The following is a 26,490-nucleotide window of genomic DNA, read 5'->3' as shown; positions in this document are numbered from 1 at the left end:
TGGATGGAAGGAAAATTGTATGTTGGTCATAAGAACATAACATAAGAATTAGGAACAGGAGTAGGCCATCTAGCCCCTCGAGCCTGCTCCGCCATTCAACAAGATCATGGCTGATCTGGCAGTGGACTCAGCTCCACTTAGCCGCCCGCTCCCCGTAACCCTTAATTCCCTTATTGGTTAAAAATCTATCTATCTGTGACTTGAATACATTCAATGAGCTAGCCTCAACTGCTTCCTTGGGCAGAGAATTCCACAGATTCACAACCCTCTGGGAGAAGAAATTCCTTCTCAACTCGGTTTTAAATTGGCTCCCCTGTATTTTGAGGCTGTGCCCCCTAGTTCTAGTCTCCCCGACCAGTGGAAACAATCTCTCTGCCTCTATCTTGCCTATCCCTTTCATTATTTTAAATGTTTCTGTAAGATCCCCCCTCATCCTTCTGAACTCCAACGAGTAAAGATCCAGTCTACTCAATCTATCATCATAAGGTAACCCCTCATCTCCGGAATCAGCCTCGTGAATCGACTCTGTACTCCCTCCAAAGCTAGTATATCCTTCCTTAAGAAAGGTGACCAAAACTGCACGCAGTACTCCAGGTGCGGCCTCACCAATACCCTATACAGTTGCAGAAGGACCTCCCTGCTTTTGTACTCCATCCCTCTCGCAATGAAGGCCAACATTCCATTCACCTTCCTGATTACCTGCTGCACCTGCAAACTAACCTTTTGGGACTCCAAAAGAGTTTCATGCACAAGGACCCCCAGGTCCCTCTGCACCGCAGCATGTTGTAATTTCTCCCCATTCAAATAATATTCCCTTTTACTGTTTTTTTTTCCCCAAGGTGGATGACCTCACACTTTCCGACATTGTATTCCATCTGCCAAACCTTAGCCCATTCGCTTAACCTATCTAAATGTCATTGCAGCCTTTCTGTGTCCTCTGCACAACCCGCTTTCCCACTAATATATAGTTATGATGCTAATTCCATTCTTTGCTTTCGAGTTTTCAATTTCTGGTTCTGTGATTGTTGAAGTTCGAAAGATGTCTTGCTAATCATTTTAATGAAAGCATATCAAGTGACCTAGTTTGGAAATGATTCTCAATCCCCTTTCTTTATCTTGTATCTGTTTAGTTGTGAGCTTTAAATACAGTATCCATATGTGCACACAGTTTTTTTTTTAAAGAAAGCTTTATTTTTCTTGATGGTAATCAATTAACCAAAGCTTCAACAGGAAGATCGGTGTTCTGACATACATTGTAATACATGATATATTCTATTACCTGTTAAAGATGCTCAAATTATTGGTTTCGTTGAGGTACTATTTATAAAAAGGTTTCATGCAAATGTCTTTTGGATTCCAATGTAAAATTAAATATACCCAACTAATTAAAAAAATTTGAGATGCATACGAATAATATTGCACCAGCATCCTGTTCATCGAATGTGTCCTGATCATTGAATGTGTTTTTCACTTCAATTTTTCAATCACAATTAGAGTAGATGTGGAACGAATTATTGAATCATACTTCTAACCTCGAGTATAACTTGTTTTATTATAAGCTGTGTGTGGGCGAGGAATAAACATGACTTGCTAAGCATATATTAAACACCACTTCAGCCCCAGCTCGAGAATTGTGTCCAATTCTGGGCATCACACTTGAGGAATGATGTGAAGGCTTTGGAGAGTGTACAGAAGAGATTACTAGAATGGTTCCAGGAATGAGGGGATACAGTTACATGAATAGACTAGAGAAGCTGGGTTTGTTCTCCTTAGACAGAGAAGGCTGAGAGGAGATCTAATAGAGATGTTTAAAATCATGAAGGATTTAGATAGAGTAAATTAAGAGAAACTGTTTCCAAAGGCTGAAGGGTTGATAATGAGAGAGCAAAGATTTAAAGTGATTGGCAAAAGAACCAGAGGTGACATGAGGAGATACTTTTTTACATAACGAGTGGTTATGATTTAGAATGCAGTACCTGATAGGGTGGTGGATACAGATTCACTAGTAGCCTTCAAAAGGGAATTGAATAAATACTCGAAGGAGAAAAAATTCCAGGGACGTAAGGGAAGAGCGGGGGAGTGGGACTAACCGGATTGCTCTTCGAAAGAGCTGCTGCACATTCAATGGGCCAAATGGCCCCTTTCTGTGCTGTAGTATTCTATGATTCTATGATAGCAACAGCAATGACACTCCAAAAGTAATTTAATGGCTATAAAGTGCTTTGGGACGTTCTGAAGGTCTAAAGGCACTATATAAATGGGAGTTAATTCATTCTTTTTGAGTTGAACTGCTTTTAAGGAAGGAAACTGGAGCTTTTTGGTTTCAGCTGAAAAATTCATAGGATTGCTGGATTATGGTCACCTAAAGTATGGTGCTCTGTGCTCACTTTTTTGTGCAGAATGCAAGCCAAGAAAGCTAATGGTATAATGATGAGAGCATTAGAAATGTGCAGTGATGAAATCGCTTTCAAATTTGTCCCCTTTCCTCCATCCATCCCATGCATTATTCTCTGAAGTAATGGGATGAGCAGATGTGCTCCCAGACTGCTTCTCAAGCTGTTTGCTGGGAGTTGCATGAGTGGCCTGATTTAATAACACTTTCTGTGCATTTGTTCCCATTGCTTAAAACCATTAGTCCTACTGAGATGAGGAACTTGAACAATTCTAACAAAAGTAATTGAATCCAAAATGGCTGTCTCTTTTAAAATGACTAAAAACAGCTAAAGGCAAAGCTCTGACCATAATCTCTGCTTTAACTAGGGATTTATGGAGCAGAATCCTAAAAAGTTATAATGCAAATTGGATTGGTTGGAGCTAGGAGTTTCTGAATTGGAGAGTGGCTCATGGAGTTGGGTTGAATAGAATTTCTGTGTAAGCTGGGACCTTTTTGAGATAAGAGTTCTGAAGTGCACGAATGAGGACAAATGGTAGTGTGTGCATGTACAGCCATGTAATCTCCTGGGCAAGGCAAAAAAGCAGATCCCCAAAAAATAACCCTATTCGGGGAAAATCTGGGAAATTCCTCTCTGACACCAAGCTGATAAACGAGTTCCAGAAGATACCAATGACCATGAGGTACATTACCCAACATCCCATCTACCTTCTGTATGCGGCAATATTAGCCATCTCCAGGAACTTATCTAGCTCCCTTTTAAGTGGTTGCAACAAATCTGCATCTAATGCATGAGTTGGGAACCTATTTGAAAGGTCATCAATCCTCTGGGAAAATAAAATGTTCATGACATCTAACCTAGTTCTATACTTGCCCAGCGTTGCATGCATGTTCCCTCGTTCTCCCCAACTTATCTGATTCAAATAATCTGTCCACATCTACACAGTCTAATTTCCCTGAATTCTACACTTCTCTAGAGTAAAAGACATCCAGCTCTCTGAGCCTATTGTGTCGGCTTAAGGGCTTTTAAACTAGACATTAATCTAGTAGCTCTCCTCTGAACTTTTTCCAGGGCCTCAATATCTCCCACGAGCTAAGGGGACCAGAACTTGACACAGTATCCATCATCATCATCATCATCATCATCATCGGCAGTCCCTCGGAATCGAGAAAGACTTGCTTCCACTCTTAGCATGAGTTCTTAGGTGGCTGTACAGTCCAATACGAGAACCACAGTATTCTAGATGGGGCTAACCAAGGTCTTGTACAGAGATCCTATGGTGCTGTTTTGTATTTATTGTATTGTATCTCCCTCGCCTCCTTGATAAAATGCAACATCTCCACTGACACCTGAGAGTCCCTGGCCAAAGACCACCCTAGGTGGAGGAGGTGCTTCCAGGAGGGCGCTGAGCATCTTGAGTCTCGTCGATGAGAGCATGCGGAAAACAAGCACAGGCAGCGGAAGGAGTGTGCGGCAAACCTGTCCCACCCACCCTTTCCTTCAATGACTGTGTCCCACCTGTGACAGAGACCGTGGTTCCCGTATTGGATTGTTCAGTCACCCAAGAACTCACTTTTAGATTGGAAGCAAGTCTTCCTTGATTTCGTGGGACTGCCTATGATGATGATGATGATGATGATGATTGTATCTCGCTAGCTATATATTCTAATTCTGGCTTTCTCTATATCTTCTCGGCCCTGGCTGTAGACCTTTTAGTGACTCATGCACTACAATACCTAGCTCTGTTTCCCTCTCAATAGACTTTAATTTTATTGGCATACACATGCTTGTCATTAGTCCTACTGATGTGAATAACACTACATTTATCTACATTAATATCAGCCAGATGTGGGCCCATTCTCCATTGCATCTAGATCAGATTGTAATATTTTCTTAAGAGTTCTAACACCTGCAGACAGTACCCCCAACACCTTCATCCAAATCATTGATGTATATTGCGAAGAATAAAGATGCTGACACCAATCATAGCAGGGCTCCATCAGTAACTGGTTTCTATGTGGAGCTGATAGAGGGTTGGCTATCAGAATGAAACCAATTCCCTATCCAAACCATAATCTGCCCTCCAGTCTCGCATGATTCTATCTGATATAGCAGCTTATTGTGAGGCATCTTATAAGAAGCTTTTTAAAAGACCAGATATCCAATGGCTATCAGCTGCCTTCATGCATCAACCTGGCAACCTTTTTGAAGAATTCAACATGGCTGGTAAGACAAGACCTTCTTTTCCAGATACCATGTTGCATGTCCCTAATAATGTCTTCCCTGTCAAGGCGGTCGGATTGGGCATACCTAATAGTCCCACCTCGCAGCTTCTGACAACTGGGCCTATTATTTCCTGCTTCTGATATTTGTTGCCCTTTTTGAATATTGATACAACATTAACTTCTCTCCAATCATCAAGGAAGATCCCTGACGCTAGCCAACGGTTGAATTAATGAGCAAGGGGCTCACTAAGCATGGCTCCCACTTCTTTAAGCAGCATCGGGGAAATGTTAGCGGAACCAGCAACCCGATCTGATTTGAGAGCCCTTGTTGTCTTTTAAGATCAGATCTGCATATATTATAACATGAATAACTTTAGTGTCAACTACACACTGCATTAATGGTAACTGAGCATGGTCACAGGAGTAAAGACTGATGCAAAGTAGCCATTTATAAGTTCTGTTATGTCCTGGGAGTCCACCTGAATCTGCCATGATGAATATTTCAGCAGCGTTATGAAGTCCTTTATCAGCCTCTGGTTCCTAATATAACACTAAAGTAATTAAATCACCAGCATTTTTATTTCAGCATTGACAGTGAGTCTGGCTATTCAGAGTGTCCCATTACTTCCTGTTTGTAAGCCCCACCACCATCAGAATTTGGACTTGGGGCCCCAAGTTGAACTCTGGGCATATTGATCCGCAGAGCTCATGCACAGAATGACACTAGTGCCACCTGGGATTATAATCTGCTGGCTGCTTGTGCTTTATTTTAATGTTCAGAAGCCCAAGAAATCTTATTGGGGAAGGGCCACGTAAAGAATTCAAGAGTTGAGCATGAAGTACAATTTGAGCTCCAGACCTTAGAGAAACAGGGGGCTAGACTTTCCACTTCTCATCGCCCAAAACGGACCTCTATCGCCCATTTTCACCAAAAAATGGAAGCTAGGCCCAAAACATCGCTGGAAAAATAGGCCCCCAAGTTTCGGCTCATTTTGCCGAACTGATTGCCCACATAAGGCTCATCCCAACTTTCGGCACTTCGCCGGACTGATGGAAGGCTGAAAACATCACTGAGAAATAATTGCTTTTCCCGGGCTTTACAGAAGGAAATGGGCACTACGGATGCCATTTTGAAGATCGGAGGAAGGGTGGAGGCAACTGAAAAAAACAAGCTCAATAGTTGAGTTATTTAGAGAGTTATTTATAGATAGATCAACTCAGAATATTAGATTATGATGTGTATATATATATTGATAGCTCGTGTATCGGCATTTTTTTGTGAAAAGTGCTTTTATAGTGAGTGAAAACAATTATTGATATTGTTGGGACCTATTAGACTGACTGGTATAGTGTTAGACTGGGGTTGGTGTAGCGAGGGTAGTTTAATTTAGTTAAAGTAATTATTGATAGTGATGGGGCCTATGCTTTCTCTGCTATTACTTGTAATTGCTCACATGCTGGTTTCTGAAAGGATCAATTGAAGAGGTGGCAGAGTAATGCGTAGACAGAAATAGAGGAGGCAAGCGTACAGCCAACGAAGGTACTTGGAAAAGCAATCGTACGTCAACTTGTCTGAAAACGTGCGTCTTGGGAGGCTGCGCTTCCGGAAGGAGGTCATCGATGAGATTTGCCAGCTCGTTAAGGGTGCTCTGCAGCCTTCCAACACCATCAGAACCGCACTGTCCGTTGAGGTGAAGGTTACTGCAGCCCTAGCCTTCTATGCATCGGGATCTTTTCAGGCTTCAGCTGGCGATATCTGCTATATCTCTCAGCACGCCACACAATGCTGCATTCGGCAGGTGACTGAAGCCCTTTACGCTCGCAGGATGGACTTTATAAGCTTCCCTATGACCAGGGAGGCACAGACCAGGAGGGCTTTGGGTTTCTACAGAATATCACTTCCCCAAGGTGCAGGGAGCAATAGACTGCACGCACATTGCCCTGAAAGCCCCCTTAAAGAACGCAGAGGTGTTTTGTAACAGAAAGGGGTTCCACTCCCTAAATGTGCAGTTTGTTGTCGACCACAACCAAATAATCATGCTACGTTTCCTGGCAGATTCCATGATGCGCACATCCTACGTGAGAGTGCTGTCCTGGACCCATTTGTCAATCAGCCAGAAGGTCACGGTTGGAAGCTGGGGGATAAGGGATATGGACTTGCCAGTTGGCTGATGACCCCTCTGCGTAATCCCGTCACTGAAGCAGAAAAACGTTACAATGAAAGCCACATAGCGACATGCAACATCGTTGAAAAGACAATTGGAGTCCTAAAGCAGCGCTTCAGATGCCTGGACCATTCTGGTGGCAGCCTACAGTACCACCCTGACTAAGACGCTGAGATTATTGTGGTGTGTTGCATAACTTAGCTATAAGGAGAGGACAAGTAATGTCAGATTTGACTGCAGGTCCACCTCCAGAAGGAGGGGAGATGGAAGAGGTGGTCGAAGAGGCTGGTGAGGACCTAGGGGAGGGCAAACAGCTTGACGATCTAGCCCCAGTACCATCACCCCCCTCCCGAAGACCAGTACCCAGTGGTAGTTACGTGGCTGCTAAGCTGTTGCGTCAGCAGCTCATATCTGACGCTTGGCATGAACTTACATTGTGGATGTTTATAGTTACGGTTAGGCAAAAGTTGCATTTGCGTGGAGTTTCATTTTTGCCTTGCCTGCACTGGCCTGGCATCTGCATTAATGCTTAGCATAAGTGAAGTGATGCTATAATAAAAGACTGAACAAATAATGCAGAACAACTGTAAATATGTTATGCTTAATGTTACTGAGAGAAGCCACAACAATTGTTAAACTCAATACATTTTTTTATTTAACAACGAATTATTGACTTTTTTTTAAATCAACACCTTTCTCTTTCTCCCCCCCGCCCCACCCCAAAGAACCATTAACAAAATAACAAACTTGTAAAAAAATTAACAATTTAATTAAAAAACAAACCCTCCCCCCCTTCCCTACCTGCGGCCACGTTTCCCTCCAGGTCCTTTCCCACCCCGTGTTTTTACACCACCCACCCGTTTTGGTCCCCGCAGACCGACACGAACGTGGTGTGCAGCGTGGGACGGCAAGACTTCCTGCCGTGGTGGAGGTGACGGAGTGGAAGCAGAAGCCTGAGACTCCACTTCCGAGTCAGGAGGAACTGTGTCCTCCCTACTCACTTGAGTGCTAGGGGTCGCACTCGGAGCCGACACAACACCTTCGGGTGCAGCGCCGTGTCCAACCAGCAATGCATGCCGAAGGGTATTGGTTGCGGCGGTCTGTTCGTGAATCGCCTCCAAGGTCTGCCGTACTAACTCCGTTGGAGAAGTTCGTATTGAACTGGCTCCAGGTTGTTGAGAACTGGCTTCAGTTCGTGGAGAACCCATCGAACCCCTGGATAAGGTCGCGATCGATTGCGACCGTCTCCCTGCACAGGGAGATCAAGCACTCTGTCTGCCCGTCCGAGGTAGGCGGTTGCTCACCTTGCTGACCTGACCTCCGTGGGGTCGGCGTGTGTGAAATGTCACGCCTTGGCGTCACCACCTGCTCACCACATGGTCCCGGTGCCTCATCGTTCTCAATTGAGATGATCGCAGGATCATTCCCCCCCACCCCCCACATCGACTGCCTCCTCGTGCTGGAGCTCCAGCTTCTCCTCATCCTCCCGATCCAGCTCCTGTTCCAGCTCCTCTACATGCATTTCAGGAATAGGCTCATCAGGCACATCACCCTCTGTAGTTGTTGATGTTCCTGGTGCTGACTGCACCAGTACCAGTGTGTCAGGATCACCTTAAAAACACGCATGTGAACGTTTTTACATATCTCATTCGAACATAACGTTCAACATTACCAAGAGACGTTAAATATCACCTATCCCGGAAAGCTGTAACTGCTGCAATCCGTACTTCATATGCCATGCTTCTTATGCATGCATGAACTGACATGACATCCTTAGTACATCATAAGCACATTACAAGTATAGCATTTTTCATCTTATTTGCAGGACATTAGATCAGTAACATACTTAAGTTTTTAGTACTGTTTTTAAAACAATGCGACAAATTACAAATTACTCACGAGACGCATGGCTGGGTTCAGCCAGACCACGGGTGGTGACGACACGGCTTTCACGGCCAATCAGTGCGAGTGCACGCTCCTCGATGGACGTCAAGGGCTGCAGCTGAGCAATGTGGCCCCCCTCCTCCCAACCCCCTGTCCGCCTTTGCTCGGATTTATTGATAGACATCATCTTCTGCAAACGACAAAAGAGGATGGCATAGCATAAGCTACTAGACTCGTGCGTAGCAACACCTTAAATAGTTTAAAAAGTTAAATGGTGCTGCTTCACGTAACACGTTACACATTGTAGAATGACAAACAATTTCTGTCAAGGTTTGGTATGTAATACAATAGAATGTCCAAATTGCATTAGACTCAGGTCAATCATTGATATAGAAAAACATTTCCAAGCAAAAGTGAAACATTTTTTACATTATTATTTGAAATTTACTGTGAACATGGTTTAAAAAAAATTAAAGAATTCCATGAAATGCAGGATATTCATTGCTCTAATATAAAATGCAACTTACTCTCGCTGAAGCCACCAAACTATTCCAGCGTTTACGGCACTGGTCCGATCCCCTCATTCATTAGACGCCGAGGGCACCACCGCAGTGATCTCCACCCAGATTTTATAAAATACATGGAGTGGCGGGTTGCCGTGTACACCCCGTGTCAGCGCGATTGAACTACATTCATCGGGGCCTCATTGCTGAAAGCCTGCGCCCTTTTCCTTTCTGCATCTGTCATTTCTGACATATTAATTAATTATAATAAATAAAATTTAAACTTGAATTATTACTAACGGCAACAATGAACAATAAAAAACAAACGAAAATCAAACAAAAATATCAAAAAACTCTATTTTTAAACTCCTGCACTTTTGTGTCTCCATTGCTCGCTCTCGCTCTGCCCCGCCGCCTTCTGAGCATGTGATGACACCTGACCTCCCAAAACGCAGTTTTTAAAAAACTGCTGGAAAAAAAATCTCACATGCGCACAAGGCTGTTAGGGAAGCTTTTTTTTCCCGTTTTAGTTAAATCACATTGCCCATTCCATATCGCCGGGATAAGGCCGAGTGGAAAATCACAAAAAAATATGGGCCTTGTACCAGCGATCAGCAAGGTTGAGAAGTCCACATCGCTGGAACAAGGCCCATTTTTTGGGAGCCTTGCCACCTAGTGGAAAGTCTAGCCCAGTGAATTCTGTCTTTGGGTGGGAGCAGGGAGAAATGAATTGGAGACATTTCTAATGTGCATTGGTTATATTTATGAATGTCTGGTAGCTTTTTTTTCCCAATTCACTTTTTTATCTAGTATGTTAGAAATACAAGTTTGAGAGTTAATAGTGGGGTAAGCGACAAACCAACAAAGAAGTTTGAACCTTTTGGTGATTTGATTAGCTGATTTTATGATGGTTGCTGATTATTTAGTACCAACATTTCACTGAAAGCAAAAATAGTGAGAAAATAGTTTTGCAAGCAGTGAGTTTTCTTAGTGAGTGGCTAAAATCTCCCAATCAATGCATCGCGCACCCTTTGAACACATCAGAGGTTTTCCATGCTCTCTATGTGCATCGGGTGCAAGACCTTGTATTTCCTTTATTATTGCTCACAGGTTAAAAAATGGAGCCTGCCATCTCTTCGACCTAAACTTCATGGATATATAGTTTTCCTTGAAACTGTTGTTGGTGTAGCAATGCACTAGTGAGATTCCCCCCCCCCCCCCCCCCCCGCCCCCCACCATTGTTAAGTCTTCATTGATCTTCAGGATTTAGATGATTTGCCATAGTTTGGACTTGATTACCTTTAACCTAAATGGTGCAGGACCAGAGCAACTCATAAACATCTCCTGTGTAACACCACTGGAAATGATCCTACTCAGTGATGTAAAAAAAAATCCTCATTATAGACAGTACTTTTGGCTCCAAAATATTATTTAGCAGTTAAAAATCTCATGCTGATATGTGAAATCTTTTTATCTTTTTATCTTTTTTATTTTCCACTGTGGTTGATTGTAAATCTTGTGCCTTGTTATCGTATTGTGGGTAGTTGTGGTTTACTTTGTATTCCAGCACCAGAAGAGAGTGGTAAAAACCATGGTCGATCACTCACTTGCAGAATTTGTCCATAAGTCCCAGCTGCTATTGAAGAATTGAAACGCATGGAGCAGAACACTGGTTGTATGCTCCACAAAGGGGCAGACCTGCACTTGGGAAAACGTCACGTGTTTCCAGCATACAGCGGTTAACTTTACTGGGTAAATTTAGGGCTTTAAAAGTATTGTCATTTTTAGCGGTTTAAATTTAATTTTCATGCAATGTACTGGAATGGAAGGAATCAGCATTCAATTTTCATTGAGTATTTTGTAGAATCATTCAGAGAATTCAAAGAAAATTGAGTGGTCTAGTTTGTGGTGCTTGCTGGTTTTGAGAGTTGAAGTTGCAAAAGAGGGATTTAATTGGCTTGTTTTTATGCTGGTTGGTTGTTGATTTTGGTAGTTTCCTGTCTAAGAAAGAAGAACTTGTTTTTATAATGTCTCAAGACATCGGAAATGTTTCACGGTCAATGAATTTTTTTTGGTGTAGCTACTGTTATATATATATATGCAAATACAGCTGCAAATTTGCGCACAGCAAGATATCAAACATACATTACATTTGGTCCCCTCATCTAAATCATTGATATAGATTGTGAATAGCTGGTTAAGAAATTGCACCAAGGCTCTGACTACCTGTTCAAGCAGACGTAAAAGATCGCATGGCACTATTCAAAGAGCAGCGCGTTCTCTCACCATCTTGGCCAATATGTATCATTTTCAAAATTAGCAGAATGATTAATGGTATTGGTTGAAAAGGATAAATATTGGGCAAGATAATGGGAGAACTCGCTGCTCTTTGTATAGTGCAATGGGATCTTTTACGTCTGCCTGAACAGGTAGTCAGAGCCTTGGTGTAATTTCTTAACAGCTATTCACAATCTATATCAATGATTTGGATGAGGGGACCAAATGTAATGTATCCAAGTTTGCTGATGATACAAAGCTAGGTGGGAAAGAGACTTCAAGGGGATATAGTCAGGCTAAGTGAGTGGGCAAGAACATGGCAAATGGAATATAATGTGGAGAAAAGTGAAGTTATCCACTTTAGTAGGCAAAATAGAAAAGCAGTGTTATTTTTTCAGTGGTGAGAAATTGGGAAATGTTGGTGTTCAAAGGGACCTGGGTGTCCTTGTACACAAATCACTGAAAGTTAACATACAAGTACAACAAGCAGTTAAGAAAGCAAATGTTATGTTGGCCTTTATTACAAGAGGATTTGAGTATAAGAGTAAAGGCATCTTATTACAATTATATTGGGCCCTGGTGAGACTGCACCTGGAGTATTGTGTACAATTTTGGTCTCCTTACCTAAGGATGGATATACTTGCCATAGCAACGAAGGTTCACCAAACTGATTTTTGGGAATGGGGGGGAGATTGTCCTCTGAGGAGAGATTGAGCAGACTAGACCTATATTCTCTAGAGTTTAGAAGAATGCGAGATGACCTCATTGAAACATACAACATTCTTACAGGGCTAGACAGGGTAGATGCAAGGAGGATGTTTCCTCTGGCTGAGGAGTCTAGAACCAGGTGTCACAGTCTCAGAATAAGGGGTCGGCCATTTAGGACTGATGAGGAAAAACTTCTTCACTCGGTGGTGAATCTTTGGAATTTTCAACCCCAGAGGGCTGTGGAGGCTCAGTCTTTGAGTATATTCAAGACAGAGATCGATAGATTTTTGAATATTAAGGGAATCCAGGAATATGGGGATAATGCAGGAATGGAGTTGATGTAGAAGATCAGCCACGATCGCATTGAATGGCGGAGCGGCTCGAGGGGCCGAATGGCCTACTCCTGCTCCTAATTCTTATGTTCTTATCTGGAAAACGGCACCTCAGTACTGCAATGAAATGCTAACCTAGGAGCTCAAGTTCTTGATGTGGGACTTGAACCAGGTGCGAGTGCTACCAACTGAGCCAAATTACACTTGAAGACCAGTCTAGTGAATCGAACTGGTTTGATGGGTTTGCAGTTTATCAAAGGGATTTATGAGCCAAACAGATTTCTTAACTTATGTTTGAGCTAATGTTGGTTTGTTGGACTATAGATGCACACTAGATGTAAGACTTGTAATTATGGAAGATATGTGTATGTAAGCAATCTGTGTAGACCAGTGGATACAAGTGAAAACTAGTCAGAAGTGCATTTTGGACAGATCCTATGCAAAATATTTGTACTGAGTTGATTATTATTTGGCAAAACCGATCGCGTAAGGTAATAAAGGCGAAAACACTTGAGCTGTTTAAAATGTAATCTAATTCCATGATGGGAGAGGGAAACGGCTTGTAGTAGTGGTGATGCTCCTAAGCCATGTGTTTAACACATTCAGCTGTAACTCAAAAATACATTTGCTGTGTTATCTCGGTCTCCGTGAACCCCAGCAAGTTTAGGTTAATGTTGCAGTTACCTGCACAAGACTTGCACGTCAGGAGCACACATCATTAAACCAGCTTTAATGTACTTGGGAGATGAGCTTCAGTGGACTGTGGCTTTTTTGCACTCCTCACTTGTGTTTGTATGAGTTGTACCGATTAAGAAGGTGATGAGTTTTCTCTTTGGACTCTGCTGCATTAGCTCATCTCAATTAGAATAACTGAGAGCATTCATGTGCGTGTTTTTTGGCTCAGTTAGTAGTATGGTACTTGTGTCTTTGGAGTGGAAGGTTATGGGTTCAGCTCTCTCTGGATTTGAGCACATCATCTGGGATGTCACTTCAGTGCAGTAAGGAATGAGTGTTGCATTGTTGGAGAATGCCAGTCTGTCAGCTCGGGTGGACAGAAGATTCCACAGCACTATTCAAAGATTAGGGAACTTTCCACGGCTGATGTTCTTTCCTCATTGAATCATTAGAAAATGTTTTTAGTGATGCTTATTCATTTGGTGCTTGTGAGACTTCGCTGCGTGCAAATTGGCTGATGTGTCTACCCATACAACAGTGACTGCACCGCAAAAGTAAACCATTGGCTGTGAAGGGTTTTGGGATATCTTGAGAATGTGATGAGATGCACCTGGGCAGGACCAGAACCAATGTCCGAGGGGGAGTGTTTGCTAGTGCTGTTGGGGAGGGGTTAAACTAATATAGCAGGGGGATGGGAACATATGCAGGGAGACAGAGGGAAGTAAAATGGGGGCAGAAGCAAAAGATAGCAAGAAGAAAAGTAAAAGTGGAGGGCAGAGAACCCAAGGCAAAAATCAAAAAGGGCCACATGACAGCAAAAGTCAAAAGGGACAAAGTGTGTTAAAAAGACAAGCCTGAAGGCTCAATGCGAGGAGTATTCCTAATAAGGTGGATGAATTAACTGCGCAGGCAGCTATTAACGAATATGATGCAATTGGGATTACGGAGACATGGCTCCAGGGTGACCAAGGCTGGGAACTCAACATCCAGGGGTATTCAACATTCAGGAAGGATAGAAAGAAAGGAAAAGGAGGTGGGGTAGCGTTGCTGGTTAAAGAGGAAATTAACGCAATAGTAAGGAAGGACATTAGCTTGGATGATGTGGAATCTGTATGGGTAGAGCTGCGGAATACCAAAGGGCAGAAAACGCTAGTGGGAGTTGTGTACAGACCACCAAACAGTAGTAATGAGGTTGGGGACAGCATCAAACAAGAAATTGAGGGATGCGTGCAATAAAGGTACAGCAGTTATCATGGGCGACTTTAATCTACATACAGATTGGGCTAACCAAAGTGGTAGCAGTACAGTGGAGGAGGATTTCCTGGAGTGTATTAGGGATGGTTTTCTAGACCAATATGTCGAGGAACCAACTAGAGGGCTGGCCATCCTAGACTGGATGATGTGTAACGAGAAAGGACTAATTAGCAATCTTATTGTGTGAGGCCCCTTGGGGAAGAGTGACCATAATATGGTAGAATTCTTTATTAAGATGGAGAGTGACACAGTTAATTCAGAGACTAGGGCCCTGAACTTAAGGAAAGGTAATTTCGATGGTATGAGATGTGAATTGCCTAGAATAGACTGGCGAATGATACTTAAAGGGTTGACGGTGGAGAGGCAATGGCAAACATTTAAAGATCACATGGATGAACTTCAACAATTGTACATCCCTGTCTGGAGAAAAAATAAAACGGGGAAGGTGGCTCAACCATGGCTAACAAGGAAAATTAGGGATAGTGTTAAACCCAAGGAAGAGGCATATAAATTGGCCAGAAAAAGCAGCAAATGTGAGGACTGGGAGAAATTTAGAATTCAGCAGAGGAGGACAAGGGGTTTAATTCGGAGGGGAAAAAAAAAAGTATGAGAGGAAGCTTGCTGAGAACATAAAAACTGACTGCAAAAGCTTCTATAGATATGTGAAAAGGGAATGTGGAGTAGCTGTACTGATTGGGGCATGTCGCATTGTGCCCCGTTAGTTAGACTTTTCCCCACACCCATCAGCTCCAAATTTCTGCATGCAAATTGCTGGAATTTGGAGCTGATAACGGCACAGCGAGGGCAACAGGAATCTGGGACTTTGGTGAATGACGGGACCAAGTCTACCTCCTTAACCAATGAGATATGACGGAGAAGGAATTGGGTAAATTGGAGTCAAATCTGGTACAGAAACATAACTGAAGTCCTTCATTGCTTGTACCATTCTAGTACCCTCTTGCATTCTTGGACTCTCTCCAAGGCCTTGACTTCCTTCCTAAAGTGTAGTGCTCCGAATTGGACTCAATATTCCACCTCCCTGGATTCATTGGATATATTCAAGAGGGAGTTAGATATGGCCCTTACGGCTAGGGGGATCAAGGGGTATGGAGAGAAAGCAGGAAAGGGGTACTGAGGGAATGATCAGCCGCGATCTTATTGAATGGTGGTGCACGCTCCAAGGTCCGAATGGCCTACTCCTGCACCTATTTTCTATGTTTCCCTGAGGGGACACCGCTATATTTCCCTCCAGTCTGATAAATAACCGTTAACCACTACTGTCTTTTTGTCTTGTAACCAATTTTGTATCCATACTGCCTCTGCCCCTTTAATTCCATGGGCATCAATTTTGCTAACAAGTCTATTATGTGGCACATATCAAAATATTTGATTTTATTACGTTAAAGCTGCTATATAAATGCAAGTTGTTGTACATTTTATAAATGCCACAATGAGCAGGTAGTCACAGCAGAAAATTGGTGAAACATTTGGTCGTGAAGGAGCTCCATTATCTGACTCCAGTGCATTACCATTAATAGATGAGAGTTTGAGGTACAGAAAGACTGATTGTAGAAGACACCATGTACATGATAAAATGCTACTGATTGTTACCTCAGGAATGAGTGTAGTTACAAAGGCCCCAAGTTTCCACACGCGGCAAAACAGGCGCCCCTCCGAGCTGGGCGCCCGTTTTTTGCGCCGAAAATGGCGCCTGAAAAGAAAACGCGCTATTCTCGAGCGCATTGCAGCTCGATGGTTGCTTGGCGCGGCGCACGGGGCGGAGCCTACCACTCGCGCCGATTTTGTAAGTAGGAGGGGGCGGGTACAATTTAAATGAGTTTTCTTCGTGCCGGCAACCCTGCGCGTGCGCGTTGGAGCGTTCGCGCACGCGCAGTCGGAAGGAAACATTGGCACTCGGCCATTTTAAAAAGTGCTGCAGAAAAAGTGAAAATTTGTTTATTGAACCTTTGCAAAGCCTTGTATTTTAATTTTCTTGATATTTCTGTGTGTGAGGGTGAGGGAGTGCATTCTGTAATTAAAGATAGACTGTGATAAACGGGACACATGCACTTGTTTGAGACTATTCAAATTCTTTGTTGCTGTTCAATTTTTAACATTTTTTAATAAAACCACATTGCCCTTCCATGATCAGCACTGAGGCTTCTTGCAGCTTTCTCCCCCTGCCGTCCGTCGGGCCCGACGGCAAACGGCTGCCTCAAGTACTGAGGCTTCTTGCAGCCTTCTCCCTGCCTCCCCCTGCCGTCGGTCGGTCCTGAAAGGCCTGCCTGAAGCACTTTCACACAGGTTGGAACATGGTTTATTTAATCTTTTCTTTGCTTATAAATTTTTATTCAGGTTGGATTTATTTGTATAATATTTGTATAAGTATAACTAAGGATTTATTGTAGAATTTAATGACTTCCCTTTCCCCCCCCCCCCCCCCCCCACCTCGTTCTAGACGCCTAATTTGTAACCTGCGCCTGATTTTTTTAATGTGCAGACAAGGTTTTTTCAAGCCTACAAAAATCTTCACTTGCTCCATTCTAAGTTAGTTTGGAGTACGTTTTCACTGTGGAAACTTTCAAATCAGATGTCAGTGGCCGGACACGCCCCCTTTTGGAAAAAAAAATTCTGTTTAAAAGTGAAACTGTTCTACCTGACTAGAACTGTAGAAAACTTAAATGTGGAGAATTGCGATTTCTAAGATACTCCGTTCTCCACCAGTTGCTCCTAAAAAATCAGGAGCAAATCATGTGGAAATTTGGGGCCATAATATGCAGTTACTTTACACACACAGTTTTCTGGTTATTTAAAGTGTATTAGATGAATGTGGATTTTTGAATGGCAAGGAGATACTTTTACTAATATCAAAGCAAGGGCAAGTGATCTAACTCTTTGTAGTTCATCACACAGTGAACTAACAAGTGATACGGTTGTTGACGTCTTTCAGGATTTCACTGTTTATTTATCCTAAACTGCTCTCTGGCAACCCTCCTGAACCAGAGATTCTGCTGCATGTAGAGGCCAGTTTTCTTGAATTTATGTTCAGATTGTAGCATATCGCTGCAATTAATGTGTAATGAGACTTGACCTACAGCTTTTGATATGTTGTGAGTTTTTAAACAGTACCGAAAGCTGTGTTGCCTACCCGCTGCCAGGGTGAAGTATATCTCCTCGTGGCTGAAGAACAACGAGGGACTCAATTTTCCCCAGTATTTATGCTGTTTTTTTTTGGAGCAGGCTGCTTTTTCTGGCCTAACTTAAAAATCCCCAGCTTCCCCAATCAATTTGCACCAACGTAGTTAAAGATAGTATTCGATCAAAGGAAGTTGCCGAAAAGAGTAATTCGGGTTGGCAGGCTGTAACTAGTGGGGTACCACAGGGATCAGTGCTTGGGCCTCAACTATTCACAATCCACAGCAATGATTTCGATAAGGGGACCAAATGTAATATATATAAGTTTGCTGATACAAAGCTTGGTGGGGATGTAAGATGTGAGGGGGATACAAAGAGGCTTCAAGAGGATATAGACAGTCAAAGTGAGTGGGCAAGAACATGGCAAATGGAATCTAATGTGGAGAAGTGTGAAGTTATGCACTTTGGCAGGAAAAATAGAAAAGCAGAGTATTTTTAAAATCATGAGAGATTGGGAAATGTTGGTGTTCAGAGGGACCTGGGTGTCCTTGACACGAATCATTGAAAGTTAACATGCAGGTACAGCATACAATTAGGAAAGCAAATGGTATGTTGGTCTTTCTTACAAAATGATTTGCGTATAAGAGCAACAACATCTTACTGCAATTTTTGGGGCCCTGGTGAGACCACACCTGGAGTATTGTATACAGTTTTGGTCTGATGGGAATATAAGAACATAAGAAATAGGAGCAGGAGTAGGCCAATTTGGCTCCTCGAGCCTGCTCTGCCATTCAATAAGATCATGGCTGATCTGATCATGGACTCGGCTCCACTTCCCTGCCCGCTCCCCATAATCCTTCATTCCCTTATCGCTCAAAAATCTGTCTATTTCCGCCTTAAATATATTCAGTGACCCAGCCTCCACAGCTCTCTGGGGCAGAGAATTCCATAGATTTACAACCCTCAGAGGAAATTTCTCCTCATCTCAGTTTTAAATGGGTGGCCCCTATTCTAAGACTATGTCCCCTAGTTTTAGTTTCCCCTGAGAGCGGAAATATCCTCTCTGCATCCACCTTGTCAAGCGCCCTCATTATATCCACCTTGTCAAGCGCCCTCATTATCTTATAAGTTTCAATAAGATCACCTCTCATTCTTCTCAACTCCAATGTGTATAGGCTCAACCTATCCTCCTAAGTCAACCCCTTCATCTCTGGAATCAACCTAGTGAACCTTCTGTGAACAGCCTCCAATGCAAGTATATCCTTCCTTAAATATGGAGAACAAAACTCTATGCAATACTCTGTGCAATAATACTATGCAATACCTCACCAATACCCTGTACAGTTCTAGCAGGACGTCTCTGCTTTTATATTCTATCCCCCTTGCAATAAAGGCAACATTCAATTTGCCTTCCTGATTACTTGCTAGACCTGCATACCATCCTTTTGTTTCATGCACAAGGACCCTCAAGTTCCTCTGTACTGTAGCACTTTGCAATTTTTCTCCATTTAAATTATAATTTGCTTTTCTATTATTTCTGCCAAAATGGATAACCTCACATTTTCCCACATTATACTCCAACTGCCAAATTTTTGCCCACTCACTTAGCCTGTCTATATCCCTTTGCAGATTTTTTATGTCCTCCTCACAATTTGCTTTCTCACCCATCTTTGTATCATCAGCAAACTTGGCTACATTACACTCGGTCCCTTCATCCAAATGATTAATATAGATTGTAAATAGTTGAGGACCCAGCACTGATCCCTGCGGCACCCCACTAGTTACTGGGTGCCAACCAGAGAATGAACCATTTATCCCGACTCTCTGCTTTCTGTTAGTTAGCCAATCCTCTGTCCATACTAATATATTACCCCCAACCCCATGAGCTTTTATATTGTGCAGTAACCTTTATGTGGCACCTTATTGAATGCCTTCTGGAAATCCAAATACATCACATCCACTGGTTCCCCCTTATCCACCCCGCTCGTTACATCCTTACCTATATTTGCCATAGAGGGAGTGCAACGAAGGTTCATCAGACACAGTCCTGGGATGGGGAAATGTCCTATGAGGAGAGCTTGAGTAGACTAGGCCTATATTCCCTAGAGTCTAGAAGAATGAGGTGGTCTCATTGAAACGTGCAAAATTCTTACAGGGTAGATGCAGGGAGGATGTTTCCCCTGGCTGGGGAGTCTTGCATCAGGGGTCACAGTCTCAGGATAAGGGGTTGACCATTTAGGACTAAGGCGAGAAATTTCTTCACTCAGAGGGTGATGAATCTTTGGAATTTTCTACCCCGGAGGGCTGTGGAGGCTCAGTCGTTGAGTGTATTTAAGACCGAGAGCGATAGATTTTTGGATATTAAGTGAATCAAGGGATATGGGGATAGAGCAGGAAAGTGGAGTTGAGGTAGAAGATCATCCATGATATTGAGAGCAGGATCGAGGGGCCAAATGCTCTTATGTTCTTATTAAAGAAGGGAAACTTGGTGTATGTAGTTTTTCAGCCACAAACCTGAACTTACATTTTACTAGATAGCTTTGCTTTTGGGTCAGACGATGGCTTAAAGATGCTAGTCCTTCAAGACTGGTAACTGAACTGCTTAATTCAAAAATATCCTTGTTAATATATGTTGATGTAAACACACACATTTGTTATAAAAGTAGCTATTGCGATTTTTTGGGGGATATCAGACAAGGTTGCTTGTCTGAGGATGTATTACTGTTCCTGTTAGGCGGTGTGATTCTTTCGCCCTAGTTTGGCTAGACATTTTATTTCCTGGTAATCTTATGATTTGTTGGCACAGCGATTGTTGATTTCTGGTGACTTCTTTGTCAGACTGGAGAGGTAAAGCATAACCAGGGTTCCTGATTATACAGTGCCCTGAGCTGGATGCGAGCTAATAACTGGGTTGGGCTCAGTTCTTATCGCTTGCCAAAACGTGTTTGTGTTGCTGTCCTGTTGCCTGAATCCTAACTCGCACAAAGTCCCGTTCACTCAGCACCACTTTGCTTGCTGACCTACATTGGTGCCAATGCCTCAAATTTTAGTGTTGAAATCCCTCCATGGCTTCGCCCCTCCTATCTGTAACCTCCTCCCCAGATTACCAATGCTCCCTTTTCCCTTTCTGGTCCTCCCGTGCAGCCGGGAAGCTGTGCATGCATGGTATTTTGATTGGGCTGCGCAGCCCTTTTACATGGACCGTGCACCCCCCCCCCCGCCCCCAAATAATGGCAACATTGCTTACAACCCTCTGAGAACTCTGCGTTACTTCAACTCTAGCCTCTTGTGCATCCCTCACTTCCTTCGCTGCACCATTGGCAGACACGTCTTCAACCGTCTAGGACCCAAGTTCTGAAATTCCCTCTCTCCTCCTTCAAGACGCTGCTTAAAACGTACCTCTTTGGCCAATTGTTTGGTCACCTATCCTAATGTCTTTGTGCGTGTCTGTTTTGTGTGTGTGATGTGACATGAAGGTGAAATAGACTGATGCCTTTAATACTATTACTCAGCATAAGCTGCTGCATTCAGAAGAGGTAATTATTACAGTGGCTTAGTGTATGTTGCCCTTGCTGCTTATAAAGCTGTTACTATTGAGTAGCAATATAGATAGTGTCAGTATTGAGTTTATTTGTAAACCGTGAGCTCCTTTTAGCTATTTTTACAATCCTCAGTTGTTAATATCTGCTCCAGCATCACTGGTAGTATAAATACTCTACATTGTAAGTGGCCAAGGGCCTTACATGAGGGAGAATGGCAGCTTCATTTTAGTAGATGCCAGTTGCTTTTGAATTTACTCTCCTGCAATAGCTGCTGTTATCTCTTGAAATTTCTGTAGATCACTGAAATCATTCTTCTATACAAAGGTGTTAAATCGCTAAGTATGAATAAACTGGAACCCTCTTGCCCTATGAGGTATATTGTAATTTCACTTTGTAATGCACTTCTCCACTGATTTCAGTTTTGTTTTCCATATAGGACAGGGAAGGAAGGTCAGCCAAGGGAGTATTATACTTTGGATTCCATATTATTCCTGCTTAACAATGTTCACCTGTCCCATCCTGTGTATGTGCGGCGTGCTGCAGTAAGTATTGTGCATTTATTCTAAACTTAATTAAAGTTTTGGATTAAAATGTTAAATTCAAAGTGTGCATACAGCTATGTGGAAGATTCCCAGCAAGGTATAACTCGGGAATTCATTGACACACAAAAATGGAAAAGCTAATAAGCACATGTAGATTCATTTTTGACAGCGCTCCGATCAAAGAACTCAACCATGTTTGGGATGTTACATTTAAACTTGTGTGATGTAGTTTTGTGCTTGTCACCTAAGTTTACTTAAGGTCATCCAAAACCCGGCTGCCCATACCCTAACTCGTACCATGTTCCGTTCATCCATCACCACTGTGCTCGCTGACCTACATTGGTTCACGGTTAAGCAATGCCTCGATTTTAAAATTCTTATCCTTGTTTTCAAACCCCTCCATGGGCTTCACCCTTCCCTTTCTCTATCTTCCTCCAGTCCTAAAACCCTCCTGGATCTCTGTGCTCCTCCAATTCTGGCCTCTTGTGAATCTGCAATTTTAATCGCTCCACCATTGACAGCCGTGCCTTCAACTGCCAGGTCCCTAAGCTCTGGAACACTCTACCTCTCTTTCCTCCTTTAAGATGCTACTTAAAACCTACTTCTTTGACCAAGCTTTTGGTCATCTTTTGGTCCCAAGGTGAAGCACCTTGGGACACAGTACTACATTAAAGGCACAAGTTGTTTATTTAATTGAGGATAAATGTGTTTTAAAAGGCAGGGTGTATGTTGGGAAGGGAATTGGTAAAATCCTTTGAGGCTGAAGGATTACATCTAAATTTTCTTAAGCTGCATCCTTGCTTTGCTGAACTTAACTTGCCAGTTTTCTTCCTACCCTATTGAATGTTTTGATTGTTTTCTGGGGCAAGGTTCCAAGGGCCCTAATCACCTTCTGGTACCTTATCCCGGTGGCCATTATTTATGTGAACCTTGATGCGGAGTGTTGGCTGACTGTTTGATCATGGGAACATTGTCATAGAGGAAAGTTCTGTTCACATATCCTCATGTTTGGCAGGAGTGGAAACCCTGATCAATTTCCCTATCCCAATGTACGATTGCTGAGGACAATTGTAGTGCCATAGTGCCACTCTGCATCTAACTCAGTACAGATCAGAGATTGAACCAAGAGCTTCCTTGATAGATAAAATCACTGAATCATTTGATTCATTGTAATTGGTATGAAAGAATGAATTAATATAAATTACATCAGTAATTGGTCAACATGACAACACCCCAAATGTCAAAAGTGCTCATTTGTTTTTCACTGTTTTTCAGCAATGTAATACAGAAATACTTCATTTAGAACTTTGAGAAAAATATTTCCTTTTGCTTTGAAGAGCTCTGAAAGCGAAGGTTCGTGAATAAAGATATGAGGCAAATGATCTAGTTTCCCCTCTTGTCATCTCTTCTCCTCCTTGTCTGAAGGTGACAACAAACTGAGTCAAACATGTCCCAACGTCTGTGCGCGCATTTTTTCAGTGCAGAGCACTGAATAGCAATCGGGTACAGGGTTCCACCCTACCCACCAAGTCTGTGAATGCTGAAGCCATTTGTAATGCTCCAACATAGCCCTGAGTGAGATCAGTTAATAGCACTGATCAAGAGGTTATGGGTGGTATCGTACTGCTTTGTATGGCTAAGTACAAATGCCACCTTTTGTATTTACATATAGGAATAGAAGTAGGCTATTCAGCCCCTTGAGCCTGTTCTGCCATTCAATGAGGTCATGGCTGATCTGTATCCTGATCTGCCATTCAATGAGGTCATGGCTGATCTGCAATAATGTTGTACCTCTGGCAGGCAGCACTGTCAGAGCCCTCACTCTTGGTCTGAATTATTATGTGGTATAGGAGAGCAAAAAGGGAACAAGAAGTTTATTTTGAAAGGGATCAGAATAACTGGGTCTATCAAAGTATTTGCTATATTACTGCACACAGTTGAGTCTCCATGAATGTAATCGATTAAATCAGTGCATGTTACTGTTGTATTTAAAAGAATTACACAATACTGTATTTTAATATTTTTAAAAAAATAGACAGAGAATATTCCTGTGGTTCGGAGACCAGACAGAAAGGACCTACTTAGCTACTTAAATGGTGAAACGTGTAAGTATAACTTTAAATGTTATAAATATTGAAATTGCCACTTTATTGACCTCAGCTATTTCGATAAGAAGTCTAAAATGTTTTTTCTTCCTGCAAAGACTGTTAGTGACTGAAAGTTTATAGGGCGTGGTCTTCTAGACTAAACCGGCTTCAGACAAGCATTGAGTACCTCGTACAAGGTGGGCAAGAGGAGCGAAAAAGAAACCATCTGTTCAGCATTGCTTCCCAATCATTATAGTCCCAATATTGACAGAAGCTCTAGTGAAGGGAAGCACATTCGCTGGCTTTAAAACAAGTGAAATCTCTTCTTTAGATGGTTTAGGTGAAAGAATCCATTTCTGAGAGCTGCACTTTTCAAATGATTTTTCCAAATATTCAGTAGCACTATTTTCTTGGAATAATTGGGGTCTGCAGACCAGATTTGTATTGGATGTCAGAGTGCAGAGATTGCTGCCCAATGGGGCTGTGGGACGCCTACCATCAGGCCAGGAAAATAGTTTCCTCTGCCACTTTTTTCGCTCGCGCTCTCTCTCTATCTCTCTCACGTGCTCTCGCTCCACTGGAAATGTTTGCAGTCCACTTGGGATGTGTCAATTCATTTGCAAGATCCTATGGTCACTTTCCTTGTGACGCTTGCTGCTTAATGTTGTATAGTGGTCACCAGCAAATTCTGTTATCTTGAATTCACTTTTGCTGACCTGAGAACTGTTGAGAGGTGACACTGATGCATGGCCTGCAGTGACACATTTGCTAACTGGAGTGTCCAGCTGGTAATAAATTGGACTTGGAGTATAGGCCTTACTTAAGGAGTCAGTCTGCAACGAATTGGCAAGGGTACAGACTACTAACGTGACAGATACATGTACAAACCAAGAGGAAAGGATTCAGTCCTGCTTATTCTTGCACCGTTCTCTAGCCACTGACTCCACCCCTCTTCCTGACAACTGTCTGAGGCTGAACCAGACTGTTGGCAACCTTGCTGTCATATTTGACCCAAAGATGAGCTTCCGAACACACCTGCACCATTTCTTAGGCTGTCTATTTCAACCTCCAGATCATCGCCCGACTCTGCCCCTGCCTCAGCTTGTCTGCAGCTTAAACCCTCATCCATGCCTTTGTTGTCTCAATACTTGACTATTCCAATGTGCTCCTGGCTGGCCTCTCACATTCTACCCTCTGTAAACTTGAGGTCATCCAAAACTCTGCTGCCTGTGTACTAACTTGCACCATGTCCTGTTCATCGATGATGCCTGTGCTCGCTGACCAACATTGGCTCCTGGTTAAGCAACGCCTTGATTTTAAAATGATCATTCTTGTTTTCAATTCCTTCCATGGCCTCGCCCCTCCATATCTCTTTAATCTCCTCCAGCCCTACAACCCTCTGAGATAGCTGCGCTCCTCCAATTCTGGCCTCTTGAGCATCCCCGATTTTAATCACTCCACCACTGGTGGCCGTGCCTTCAGCTACTAAGGCTCCCTCCCTAAATCTCTCCACCTCTCTACCTCTCTTTCCTCCTCTAAGACGCTGCTTAAAACTTAACCTCTTTGACCAAGCTTTTGATCATCTGCCCTAATACCTCCTTTTGTGGCTCGGTGTCAGATTTTCTTTGATAATGTTTCTGTGAAGCGCCCTTGGACCAATATTCTCTAAGCTGTGTGTAGCGTTCTGTAGCTCCTGCCCAGCCGGCAAACGGGGTTTTAAATGGGAAAAACCACGTGTGTGCGGTATTTTGAATGGGCCATGCAGCCCTTTGAATGGGCTGCGCACCCAAAAAAAAGCACACCAAAAAAATTAAAGGGAAAATTGCTTGGGATGTTTTACCACATTAAAGGCACTATATGAATGCAAGTTGTTGGTGGTGGAAATGTTGTGAACCTTTTCTTCCCATCATTGGTACAAATGTTGCAATGGATGACCCCAGCAGCATTAAAATTAGAGGTAGGGGTGGGCCCTGCATGCAGAGATAGGTCGCCACATTCTAGAGATTAGGCTACCCGAAGATGGTCTCGTGGAACCGTCCAAAAGTAGAGGTGTGTGAGAGTTTGCTGCACAAGTCAAGAGAGCAGGACACTAACTCTGACAGGCTATCTGTCTTTAAATTCTTTAAATCGACCTCGTGTGTGTCCTCGTACTGTTAATCCTTTTAAGACGAGTTTGAGGAAACAGTGGTCATTCTTGCAACCCTCATTAGCTGAAGTAACAGTTGATGTTCAAAACCTCTTAATGCTCTGTATTGACTTCCTGATTCGTGTAAAGGGCTGGTTTTGGTACTGCAGTTTGCACTTTCAACTAATGGCATGTTCCTTAAGACGGCTTGGTGTAAAAGGAATGGGAATGTCACAAGTATGCTTCTATTCCATTGTACATTCCCAGTTACGAAGGAATGCTCCCTTTTTAACATCAAAATGTATTATTTTTCTCTGAAGATCTGACATTGCTGTGTTATACTTCACCTTCCTTCCAAATTGTTAAACTACTAATTTAATGTCGGTCTTTAGGTTCTTCATCCATAAATGACCTTTAGGTTTTCACAAATCAGATGCTTTGACATCTTTCGTCATTAAATGGAGACATGATGACATGGTTGGAAATGCTTAAATACTCTGAACACATATACCATATGGTATTTAATATTCTTCAAACTAGCTTGTAGTTGATGGCTAAACTGCTGCTGCTGGTCCTCAAATCTGACACGATGATGGTTCATGGAAAATATGTCGAACTACTACCTTATTTCTACTATTTTTGT

General features: G+C 42.7%; 1 protein-coding gene across 1 annotated transcript in view; it reads left to right on the top strand.

Annotated features, from left to right (window-relative positions):
• The window catches only part of cdc73 (cell division cycle 73, Paf1/RNA polymerase II complex component, homolog (S. cerevisiae)), a 472,921-nt gene that overhangs the window by 8,110 nt on the left and 438,321 nt on the right, over positions 1–26,490 (top strand). Inside the window, exons 2-3 of the mRNA XM_070887326.1 lie at positions 21,530–21,635; positions 23,671–23,740. Of these exons, the coding sequence (XP_070743427.1) occupies positions 21,530–21,635; positions 23,671–23,740 (176 nt within the window). The remainder of the gene's footprint in view (positions 1–21,529; positions 21,636–23,670; positions 23,741–26,490) is intronic.

This window comes from Pristiophorus japonicus, chromosome 8 (genome assembly GCF_044704955.1).
Source record: "Pristiophorus japonicus isolate sPriJap1 chromosome 8, sPriJap1.hap1, whole genome shotgun sequence".
In the NCBI taxonomy this organism is placed as follows: domain Eukaryota; kingdom Metazoa; phylum Chordata; class Chondrichthyes; family Pristiophoridae; genus Pristiophorus; species Pristiophorus japonicus.
This window is presented reverse-complemented; position numbering and strand designations above follow the sequence as displayed.